Source organism: Eufriesea mexicana, unplaced genomic scaffold (genome assembly GCF_001483705.2).
Source record: "Eufriesea mexicana isolate 0111107269 unplaced genomic scaffold, ASM148370v2 scaffold100, whole genome shotgun sequence".
NCBI classification, from domain to species: domain Eukaryota; kingdom Metazoa; phylum Arthropoda; class Insecta; order Hymenoptera; family Apidae; genus Eufriesea; species Eufriesea mexicana.
The window spans coordinates 1,581,662-1,594,221 of record NW_016908280.1 but is presented as its reverse complement, the minus strand read 5'-3'; the positions used below and the strand labels follow the sequence as shown (position 1 = coordinate 1,594,221).

General features: G+C 49.6%; 1 protein-coding gene across 1 annotated transcript in view; it reads left to right on the top strand.

Annotated features, from left to right (window-relative positions):
- Pgant2 (polypeptide N-acetylgalactosaminyltransferase 2) overlaps nt 1-12,560 on the top strand; it is a 187,484-nt gene that overhangs the window by 174,400 nt on the left and 524 nt on the right. Inside the window, exons 4-10 of the mRNA XM_017910380.1 lie at nt 8,392-8,490; nt 9,588-9,655; nt 9,918-10,169; nt 10,287-10,502; nt 10,580-10,799; nt 11,674-11,884; nt 12,335-12,558. Coding sequence (XP_017765869.1) covers nt 8,392-8,490; nt 9,588-9,655; nt 9,918-10,169; nt 10,287-10,502; nt 10,580-10,799; nt 11,674-11,884; nt 12,335-12,558 — 1,290 coding nt within the window. The remainder of the gene's footprint in view (nt 1-8,391; nt 8,491-9,587; nt 9,656-9,917; nt 10,170-10,286; nt 10,503-10,579; nt 10,800-11,673; nt 11,885-12,334; nt 12,559-12,560) is intronic.

Below are 12,560 nucleotides of genomic sequence, written 5' to 3'. Positions count from 1 at the left end.
TCGGAAGCTTCGCTCTCGAAATCACCGAGTCGAGCATCGATACGCGCGGAATGCTTCCGCTTTCGAAACACGCGCCCGCGAAATTCGCCACGTGTATAAATTCGCGCAAAAAATTCGAGAAGAGGAAAAAATAGGAAAACATGGAAGAAACAACGTACGATTTCGCTTATAAATCCGCGCGAGGCAACCCTTCTCCGGATTTCCTGCCCGCGAAATCGATTCGGCCGAGCGCGATTTCGAATTCGTTGGCGGATATAGCCGGGTTTCACGCGGGTTTCCATTCGTCGACGCGGCGGAGAGGGATTTTTATCGGGCCAGAGGAGAGAGTCGTCGATTCGACGAGAAATAATCATCGGGAGTGGAACGATGTCGGTCACGATATCGAACTGTTTCGGTATTGTTGTCGCGCGATTCGACGACGGCCTCATCCGCCGAGCGGCCGTTATTAAGAAGACATCGATTCCAATCCCTGGAAATTTGCCCCCGATTCTACCCCGCGAGTCCCACGACCTCGTTTCGCTTCGTTTCGATCCGCTGTAACCGCGCCGTACTAATCGTTCCCGACGAGAACGCGCTTCCGGTCCCATGAGCGCCGGCGGAACGCGTGTCTGGCTAACAGGGATCGAGCGATTCGCGATTAACCGGATTTATCCCACGCTTCCGCACGATTGATAACGAGCGTTGCGTTTCGCCATTGCTCCCGATTACCATGGGTCTCGATAACCGGAGAAAATGAAAACGGAAAGATTAACAGCGGCTCGCCATTTCCTCCATCGCGATTCCACGTCTTGCGAATCGTCGAATAATCGCCACGAATTTATCGATCGAGTCGACGCAACGGGGATCGAACGATTCGCGATTAACCGGACTTATCCGACGCTTCCATACGATTGATAACGCGCGTTACGTTTCGCCATTACTCCCGATTACGATGGATCTCGATAACCGGAGAAATTAACAGCGATTCGCCATCTTCTCGATTTCGCAACTTGCGAATCGCCGAATATTTGCCACGAGTTTATCGATCGAGACGACGCAACGGGGATCGAACGATTCGCGATTAACCGGACTTATCCGACGCTTCCATACGATTGATAACGCGCGTTACGTTTCGCCATTACTCCCGATTACGATGGATCTCGATAATCGAAGAAAATAAAAATGGAGAAATTAACAGCGGTTCGCCATCTTCTAGATTCCGCGTGTGTGCGAATCGCGGAATGCTCGCCAGCGGTTTATCGATCGAGACGATGCAACGGGGATGATCGAACGATTCGCGATTCGCAATTGCCGTATTTTAGCAGAAATATGGTTGGACATATCGAGCGTACATTTGGAAGTTACAAGATCGTGCCGAGATATAGCGTCGTACAGTGGCTGCCAGAAGTTGCTGGCCAAAGTGTAAATTTGATCACGTCCTTTCGGATACCGGGTCTTATAGAAACAGAGATACATGGCGTACAAATGCAGCGCGTATAGTGGCTTATGAGATAAAGCGAGGAATTTTTGTAGAATTTTGTTAGCGTATAATTTAAACTGGAATAAAGCTAAAATCTCGCGGGAAACTTTCGACCGCCACTGTATGTAGAATTTTGATGAGTGCGTTTCGATGTTTCAAGCTAAATTCTCTCACGTTTGAGCTGTCACGTGCGGTATACATATGTGCAGCCTGGTAAGTAGCGATTGCTCGTATACGGAGGAAATGGCGACCAGTTAAAAAGCGAGATAAATGATCGAACGTGGAACGAAATTTAGGGGAAATCGGGGTACGTAGAGATGTCTAAATTGGATAGCAATAGCGAAAGCTCGAATAACTCAGAGACGAGTGCCTGATTTATCGAGCTAATTTGCCATGTCGTTAGGGATTTAAAATTTCCGCTGGCTCGCGATTACATAACGGTGAACTGACCGGTACAGCTGTATAGCCGACTCGATCGATGCTTTTGGGACAAATGAACGGTACGTAGAGTATTATCGAAACGTGGCTGTAACGTGTGCTCAGTGGAGTGGATATTGTTCGACCTCTCCCCCGTTTTGTATCGCTAAAGGGCTGAAGGAGTCGACACACAGAATCACGGAAGAAATTAACCGGCAATGTTTTTCGAGTCGATAACGCGTGACTAATGAAATCCGAACGTTGACCCGTTTTTTGTTACATGGACGAGTGATGGAAGTTTTTCTTAATTAGGTAAATAAAGCCGATTATCTAGCAACGTGCGACGGTTCGAGTAATTAATTAAACGTTCCATCGCGATCAGCGGTGACCGCGTTCGTTCGTGGAAATCGGACCGTACGATCTAAATTAGATGTTTCTGTCGATTAATCGGGTCGAACAGGGGAGAAAAAGTGGTGAGCCTTGTCACCGAGAGCTCGTACCGATCCAATAGGACGCAATAACCTTTCAATCGACTGGTTCCTCGAGCCTCTCGATCGGGAACGCGACACGGAACGGCATTATTTCGTTCCTCTCAAAAGAATCACCGTGCTCGCTGAAATTCCTCCTCTTCTACTCGAAGATAGAGACAATCCGCCGAGATATCGAGCCTCTCTTCCCGTTTCGATCGACAGATAACGCTCCATTGAAACCGAAGTCTCGCAGAAGCGAAAGACACGACGCAACCGGAAATGCGATAAGAATATTTCTCTGTACCACGATCTTTGGTCCCGTTAAAGTGTATTATATTTCGCCCCGATATCTTCGACGCGGGGTAGTTTTAAAAAATAAGCGCGCGATAAGGGAGGGAAGTTGTTCCGTAAGTCGCGACTGAAGTGGCCAATTTGATTCGACGTTGCACCAAAGACGAGAATGCGATTTGGGGAGAATATTCGTAGTTCCCTTCGAGTTTCAATAGAGAGAAGTTCTCCGGAAGGGCTCCGAGCTGAGCTACTATGTTTCTCGAACGACTTTCCAATCGGTTCTGAAAACGTAACGATATGTTTCTGATAGAGGGATCGATCGCTCTGGTTCAATCGGAGAGCACGAATAACTCGAGAATCGCGGAGGTCTGTATTAGCCATTCACAAAAGGACGCGGGACCGTTGATGAAGAACAACGAGAAGCAATTTAAAACTGCGACGAACTTTCGTCCCGCTGGGATGGAAGAGGAAAATCAATAGGAAGTCTCGCGCGACGCGTACTGTACGCCCTGGATCCTTGATGAAACGACGTTTGTCCGATGGACCCGACTTTCCATTTCCGTCACGGCTACTATGCAAAATCGTTAAGACACTTGGCGAATTAGTTTGCTCGACAAAAGTGCCAGACTACTGCGACAAGATCGAAAATTAATCCCGTTTTCTTCTTTCTCAAACTCTTCGTAGCTCGAAAGACTACGGAGTCCTGGCGGACAATACAGCGATGAAATTTTAATGGATTATAAAGGCAGAGCGAAGTCTGAGAGGAAACTGTTCCGATCGCTGGATTCCAGGCGAAATCCGAGCCGAGTGTCATTTTCCACTATGCTGAATTCTTCTGTAGCGACTATCATTCCCACCCTCGCCAACTTCAGGTTCGAGGACTTGCGAGAAAGTCCTCGGTGAATCCTCGACCTCCCTTAAATAGAAGTTCTTATGCCGTCTAAGTGTCCCCGGTCTAAGGCAGGGCCCGCTACAGTAGCCTTACCGATGAATAAATGAGTAATGAGTGAAACCTATACATATAACTTACACATCTTCCAATAGCATCCCCCCGTCTAAGGCAAGTTCTGCTTCCCAGTTCAAACGTATGTTAAATTGGGCCTGCTGAAAAAGCTTATTGACGAGTCTACTAGTAGGCTCAGGACGAAATACATCCCTTCCTTTTCCTTTCGTCCTTTCCAACCGGATTTCAACAACGACCTCCGCAGGGGAGGACTCCCTACATTTCTAATCCACGAACAATGGCGGATAGACTTGCACGCGGTAGATTTTTCGACAGCGAAATGCAAAGGTTATATCCGAGAGCCTGGATGCTCATCGTGGTCGTGTACATGGCGCGGGGGTCGAGCATACCGAGCCAGTGTATCCGAGAGTGTCTCCTTAGGGGTGAACAGCACGCCGCGAATAGGAGTTTCAGGAGTTTCTAGAGTAAACAGCCCGTGTTTCTAAGCGAGTTTAGAGACAGCGTATTTAATACTCGTCGCGTTAAAATCCTCGACCCGAACCCCTCGAGCCATGCGGACCCTCGAAACCACCATCCAACGAAAAATCCTCCTCGCCTTCCTCGCAATTCTAGAGCGCCGCGACCCTCGTTCCCGCGCTCTGATCCGCGTAGTACGATCCAAATCCGCGTTTACAGCGTCACAGACAGCGCCGAATTTATGTCTCTCGCCGAGTAGCTCGTCCCTCGACCCCAGAGCCGACAGTCCGCGAGGAAATCCGGTTCGTTGCGAGCAAGAGGGTTTGAACAAAGGGGTCGCGCGATTTTTCCACCTACTCTCCCACTCTCTGGAGATCTACCGGCCGCCGGGCCACGTTGATCTCATAAAGGGCGCATTTTCGCGGCGCACGGACTCGGCGGTTGTCCCCAGGTTCGAAATGTCCAGCACGTGCTTCGGATCGTCGAAATTTCGCCGGTTTTTTAAATGCATTTTCGCCACGTCCGTTTTCTCCCTTTTTCGACCGCTTTTCGCCGGCACTTCTCTGCCTACGGAGGAAAACGCTAACACGTCGAAGCGGCACGCATTAAAACCGCTTGAGCGAAATTATTTTTAACTCCCAACGCGAGTTTCCGGAGGCGCTGCTATGCATCGCGACGACCACCGACATCCCGAAAAATCCGCTCAGCCGGGATTTACGCGGACGGTTTCGAACGCAATTTCGAAATGCTCGCGCACGGGAATATGAGAATTAATTAACGTGAATGGGTGCAGAATGTTCTCCGGGTCGTTCTCCTAGTGGCGTGTTACCGATTCTACGAACTATACCCGAACGGATATCCCCAAAGGGATCACGGGAAACAAAAATTCGTCGCGACCGAAACGGATCTTATCGTCGCGTATTCACCGTGTAGCGCGTTTTTCTCGCTACAGGGCCCCGTGATATCGAAACCTCCAGCAATTCTGTCCTCGTACGCGCGGGACGAGGTCGGATCTCTTCCGTGCCAGGCGTACGTTTAATCGGATAAATCGCACACGTAACGAAATTATAACGATAATCCGAAATTCGCGTATCTCGCGTTTCATTCGGCGGCAGATTTATTTCCCGTGTCGCGAATGGCCCGGGCCCGGTTCCTCCTGCGCCTCGTTGATCCGCTGTAACCACTTGGCCGTGTCCACGAGTGCATTTCGATGTGAGATCGGACTCGACCTCCGCGCAGGATTAATCCGAAACTCGTTCGGATCGTGCGCGGGGCGCGGCCGTTCATCCTCGTTTTCCCGCCGCGTGCAACGCTCCCGTGCGCTGCTAAATTTATACATCGTTCCCGAATTCGCTTTATTCTCCTTTATTCCCTCCGTCCTGCTCTTCCACGCTCGCTAGCTCTTCCTTTTCTCCGTTTTCACCCTTCCCGCCCCTCCCGACCGTTCCAGCGCAATGCCTTTTCGTCGTGCGCGATAATTGCACCGCGCTAGAGGCCGGATCGTTTAATCGTTTAATATCGCGACTGATATTTTCGAACGTTTTATCATCCGGATTCGAGGAACCGTGCAACCGAATAATCTGCGGATTTTTTATGCCGGAATAAATTGCGTAACTTTGAAAAGCGCGATACCACATATCGGTATTGCGGAATCCGTGAACCAGACGATATTAACCTTTCGCACTCTGGTTTTGCAGCGGAGAAGCTTCGCGCTGGTAATTCCCCGTGGCGAGAATTGATTTATAACAAATACGATGCGAATAAAAATTTGTATTCGCCAGTATAGCAATGGCTAAACAAAATTCAATTTTATTCGCAAATCTCCACGGAGCTGCTCGCAAAATCAACGAACCCGGGTACCGAGGATGCTCGAATCTTGCGCGGTATTTGCGAACGTCTTAAAATTCCCAAGCTCCGCGTTCGCGAGTATTTTCGCGAATTCCGATTCGATAGGAAAGCCGATCGGTTTGATCGTCAATTTCGCTGGGTACACAAAGCGATTGCTCGTACAAACGCGATTCGCCGTGTTCTCCCACGGAACACGCGCCAGGCTGATTTTGTTTCGGACGCGCATTGTCGCGTGTAAACGCGAATGGTACACGCGCGTGTGCACGTGTCCCGGAGAATTCGATAGAATCGACCGTTGGCGAGCGTGCATTATCTACTTTAACGTCGAAACCAAACCCCGAATTGCAGTCTCGAATTAAACGATCCGAATGATCCGTCCCGTCTAACCAGCCTTTAAGGCTCGTTTGCAATTTCGTTGTCGGCAAATATGTCCCCGGCAGTTGCCACTACACGTTGCCTCGCCGCGAAATTATGCCCTCCTGCGAATTAGCCACGATCCACCTCTCCGCGTGTACCGCTCGTGATCAGTGCCTAACGAGAGCACATCGCGCGATTAATTATCGATCTCGTCGATTCGTAAGATTCCATGGGAAATACTCGAGCCGTATCGGGCTCCCTTTGGCGGACAATGAATAGAGCAGAAGATATTCAGAATTGTAAAAGTTCCATCGAGGTTGCCGGACGGTCTGCCAGTGCGTTCAGTTAGCATTATAAACGAGCGTGCTATAGAAGCATGGCGCCGGCCTTCCGGATGGCCATTTGGTACCCATAAAGGAGGCGATGGCAAGCAGCATCGGCTGAATGACTGGTCTTCGACTTTAATTCCAAAGTACCCTGCTACTCCTCGAGGTATTCTTGACTTGCTTCCGTGTTGGTTGGAGAAGAAGCTTCGTTGCTAGATAGCGAGTGGTAAGTTTCCGTTTTTAATTCCGGATGCTCCGAACGAGAGATATTTCTGGTATCTGCCGTCAGATTTGAGCGAAAAATACCGGCTAAAAACGGCTCGTCGAACAGAAGTCGACCCGGCAATCTCGATTTATCCCGAAGAAACGAATCGCTTTTTGCTTTGGCGAGAATGTCTCGCCTGGTGCATAAAGCTTGCCGTCTCTTGCTCCGTGAGTCGCCGCGTTCTATTTCGTTTCAAGGTAATTTTTCCCCGTTCCATTTTGCTCCCACACCCGGTCCTTCCTTTGTTCGCGGCATTATTAATTTAACGTCGTCCCAACGCGGCTTTAATTCGGTAATTTCCGCCGATGGAGCGTCATCGAGTCGCCGTGGGGTCGGAGGGGCGCGGTACAGCTCGGTTACTAATGTCACTGGGTACGAAGGGAAACAGCCACAATGCGGCACGGAAAGTGGTAAATTTTCCAAGCGGCTGCACTCTCGAGCCGGTAATAATTCCCACGATCGATAATCTCATCAGTGAACTTTTACAATTTCGCCGGTGCGCGAAGCGGCGAGTAGGAGAGGGGCAAGAGGCGAGTGGTTGAAAGCGCAACGGTACACGTGGGTGCATTCCGTACACGTTCCTCGAGTTTATCTCGGAAAAGTGGGACTGACATATTGGGATCGTTCTGGCCGTCTAGTCGCATTTATGTACCCTCCGTGTCGGCGTGCCGCGCCAAAATGATCCTCCTCCTTTTTCTTGCGCTCCTGCTATTTGCTTTCCGCCACCCACAGTTGAGCACAGCCTCGCTTTTTCAAAGCCGTGCCGGAGCCGCGGGAAACGCGAATTAGACGGAGTTCCAGGTCGTCTTTTTGTCTTCGACGCGAGAATACGAACGCGAAGCGTACGATCTTCAAGATTTCTCAGAGTTTGTATGCTACCTTGGATTTCTTTCGCGACGAAACGAGGCTCGGAGAAGCTACGAAATAACGAGGATGAAGAGGAAAATAGAGGAAAATAGACGAAAACTATGGAGAATTTATGGCAAACGTTGATGGATTTAATGCAACGATTGGAATAATCGCTAGAATACGATGCACGACGATTAGCGAGCAATATCCTATTTAGATCGTTCTAATAATCCTAAAAGCAATGTTTGATCATTAACGGTATAACACTTTATGGAATCTGGCCGCACGGAGCGGAACTGAGGATCCTATTAGGTTGAACCGACAGCATGTTAACGGACGTTGCGATAGATAACGTTAGGAAGAACCTCGATGAAGCATCTATCGATCCCATCCGTGGCGAGTCGATGACCTAATTATACCGTACCCAATGTCTCATTGCAAAGCTCATTAGACGAGTCCCGGGTTCTAAGTTCCTTTACCTAATTAAGTCAGCGAACTTTTCATTCCTTTCAACGCGTTCCGACTCGTACCATTTTCCACTGACTTTCCATTTGGGTCGTGCTTGCCTCTGATGATGCAGGCTCTTTGTTTATTTGCAATTTCGGTTTGTTTATTTGCATACGCCATGTATTTACGCGTATTCCCGGCTTGTTTGCCAAACTTCAAGTAGAATTTTGCTCGTGTTTCAGGTGTCGAATGAAGCAATGGAGAAGAGACCTGCCACCAACCTCGGTGATAATCACCTTCCACAATGAGGCGCGATCCACGCTGCTGAGGACTGTCGTCAGGTACCATCGAGCTTATTTTCTCATACTCCACAGCGTTCAGCCGATCCATTAAGGGGACCAAGGGACAAAATGAAATTGCGAGCAAAAAGAAAACCAGGGATATCGCGAACGATCGAATTCATTGGAAATGAAAAAAACACCGACAGACGGGAATGCACCGGATAGAATTCATCGGAACGAGATTAATATTTCGTCGTTGATAACGCGCGGCTAAATTCCCACGCGTATAACGATCGCGTACGTGCTGCGAGATCCGGTTTCACGGAAAACGCGAGAAAACTTTCAACTCCGGTCCAGAGTCCACGGTCCAATGGAATTTCCTAATCGTCGTTCCATCATTTCACGCCCATTACACCGTTCGGTATGATAAATCGCTCGTGGAATTTGACGAGTCCAATGAAAAAATTAAAATGCCATTCTCCGCTCGATCTCTCCAGATCCACTCGATCCGAAAGATTCCTTCGTCTCGAGATGGAACATCAGCGACACGTCTAGAGGAATTAATTAGCGATCCGAAATCTCGACACTCTTCGTTAATTTATTCAGGAATCTCGTATATGTACATCCTCGAGTCGACAAGCCTCGACAGTCCATGCATCTTAATAACCATAATTATTTTCGTGTTTCATTCACGCGATGAAATATCAAATCGGTGGATTATCGAGCCCCTTTGACGTGTCTCGTAATAAGTTCCATTCCACCCATTCTCCCAGACACGGCCGCCATAATGATAGATTTACCCCGCAAACGACCACCAGCTTAATTGAAACATTTTTCCATGCTGTAACGCCGCGCGACTCGAACGAGATTACTTTTGCCGCGAAAGGAATTTTCCTTTTTTTCATCTCGGTCGAGGGAGTTTCGCCGCGAGGGGAAGTAGAAGAAAGGCCGCGGAGCGAAACTTATTTAGGGAAACTAACTTAAGAGTGGGTTCGTTACCGCATTCGGACTACACCTCGAGGTTGGATTACGCCACTCGATGGAATTAGAACCGTTTAATTCCTGCACGGAAATTTCTCTAGCCGCGATCACGTGACGTGCCTTTCGCTGCGTGGGAACAACGCGAGAATGAAGCGCTTTCTCGTTTTTGATTTCAGCGTGCTGAACAGAAGTCCCGAGCACTTGATCAAGGAAATTATACTGGTGGACGACTTCAGCGATCATCGTAAGCAATTTTATTCCTCCTCGACGAGGGCTCCACGCGAGAAGTAGCCTACGTTGTCTAGAATTACGATGTCGAGCCGTTTTCGCTGTTCCCTCGGCTTCCCTTATCTGGTTACATTTTTCCAAGCTTCCTCGACCACGTCGAAGAGAAGTATAGATCCCTAGTTGGATATCGCGTCTCGCGACTACGCGATTTTCCCGAAGCTTGCAGCGCGACGAGTTCATCGAACTACGTCACGACAATTCACCTAGATTTTTTACAGCGGAGGACGGTGAAGAGCTATCGAGGATACACAAAGTGCGAGTGATACGCAACGAAAAGAGGGAGGGCTTGATGAGGTCGAGGGTGCGAGGTGCGGATGCAGCCACCGCCAGCGTGTTAACGTTCCTCGACTCGCATTGTGAATGCAACGCGGACTGGCTGGAACCCCTTTTAGAGAGGGTGGCTGAAGACCCTACGAGGGTCGTCTGCCCTGTCATCGACGTCATAAGCATGGACACCTTCCAATATATCGGTATCGTTATCGCTTTTTAACCGCATCGCTCGCTTCTTCTTCGTCCTCGAAACAACCATACTCCCTTGCATCCAGGTTAAAATCGATCACGATCAAAGCGACATTTCGATTCCGTAGGTGCGTCGGCCGATCTGAGAGGCGGTTTCGACTGGAGTCTCGTGTTCAAGTGGGAATACCTGAGTCAGACGGAAAGGCAGGCTAGGCAAAACGATCCCACGCAGGCGATCAGAACCCCGATGATCGCTGGCGGTCTGTTCGTGATCAACAAGGCGTACTTCGAGAAACTGGGCAAGTACGACACTCAGATGGACGTGTGGGGCGGCGAGAATCTCGGTGAGAATGCTCGATCTGACAGTCGTCCGCAGAAATTTGCCGAACGTGATTCGAGTTCTCGACCACGCGGCTTTCAGAGATCTCGTTCCGAGTGTGGCAATGCGGCGGCAGCCTGGAGATTATTCCGTGCTCGCGCGTCGGCCACGTGTTTCGAAAACGTCACCCGTACTCGTTCCCCGGGGGCAGCGGAAACGTTTTCGCCCGGAACACCAGACGGGCCGCCGAGGTGTGGATGGACGATTACAAACAGTTCTACTACAACGCGGTGCCTCTGGCGCGTAACATCCCATACGGAAAGTGAGTACGCTGGCCCAATCCCGTTCCGGTGACGTTTATGGGGGTGAAGGAACGCGGCGCCGTGCGCACAATTCTGGAGAATTAAATTCGCGTTTGATCTGTTGCGTGAATACTAAATGCCTGTTTGCTCGTCCTGCTGTTTCGGTTAACACGTTTTTTCGCCTCTATATTTTCCTTTCCTTTCATTTTTCCGCCCGAATCGGCTATATTCGTTAGCGTGTATTTTTTCACGGTTATCCGCATTTTTTCGGGGAATGTTTATACACAGTCGGGCAGCCTCTCGTCGATTCAACGATTATCGAGATATTATGCGGCATAATTTATATAATCATGGTCTATCGACGATATCGGCTTCCGATAATCGTAAAATTTCAGAGAAGATTAAAATTAAAATGTATCGCGCGACTTGACCAGAAACGTGGCGCGATATTACAGGCCAAGCAGCCGAATAACGCTATCCACTGACTTACACGTGAATCCAGAGGCAGCGGACGTGTTAAGCTTACAAATATCTCGGTAGCGAAGAAAAACAGGGCAACGAAAGTACGTTCCTCCTCGAGGAACATAAATTACTCCGCAACAGCAATTCCCACCACCAAGAACAACATCGATACCCGTGAACAATCTCACGACACACTCTGCGAGCAATCTATTCATTGGCCGAAGTTTCGCGAGAACGAAGTTTCTTTCCTTCCGGCAGGATCGTTTATCACGGGCTAATTTCTGTGCAGACCCGCGCCGCGACGGAGGAGAGGAAGCTCGATTTACGGGCGCGCGAACGGGCCGAAAATACCGATAGTCGATTTCATTAAAACGCGTCGGTGCACGTGAGTCGTATTAATAAAACGGCCCGGCGTCGTTTCCCTTGTTTCAGTATTCAAGACAGGATGGAGCTGAAGCGGAAATTGCATTGCAAGCCCTTCAGCTGGTATCTGAAAAACGTGTATCCCGAGCTGGTTATACCGACCAGCGAGGGCGGTCCTGGTGGGTCGTTGAAGCAGGGAACCGCGTGTTTAGACAGCATGGGCCACCTTCTCGATGGAAATGTGGGTCTTTACCCGTGTCACGACACCGGCGGTAACCAAGTAAGTACACCGGCTCGTTATTCATCGTGCTCGCTGCTCTGTCCCGGGGGGTAAAACCGACAGGAAGGCTCCGTCAAAAATAACTTCTCGCCCCGTTCCCGTTATTAATCCGTGTATTCAATTTTACGTTTCAATTATCGCGTCGAGGATTTCGTTCTGTGACGCTGGATTAACGGAGATCGACCGGACTGCCTGACGGTCTTTGCGGTGAAGTTTCAGTGGGGAAAGAAAATACTGCGCTTTCCGCTCTGTTTTTGGACCCCTTTCGTGATCTTCCTTTGTTCCGGTGTCGGATAGCGGTTGGTTTTGCTCGGGAACGACATTAATCACGTCACGATGATCGATTCAACGCGAGCCAAAAAATCCCTTCGATTACTTGCTTCTCGCGACGAGCCGAGCTTCCGCGAGTAAACATACCGCGCTTGATCCCATTGAAATAATTTCTTGCAGGAATGGGGTCTGACGAAGGACGGTCTCATCAAGCACCACGATCTCTGTCTAACCCTTCCGATCTACGCGAAAGGAACGACGCTGTTGATGCAAATCTGCGACGGTAGCGGAAACCAGAAATGGAGGCACCTGGAGGGCGGTCTGATCCGCCATTCGAGGATCCCCGTGTGCGTGGACTCGAGATATCACGCGCAGAGAGGCATCACCGCCGAGAAATGCGACTCGA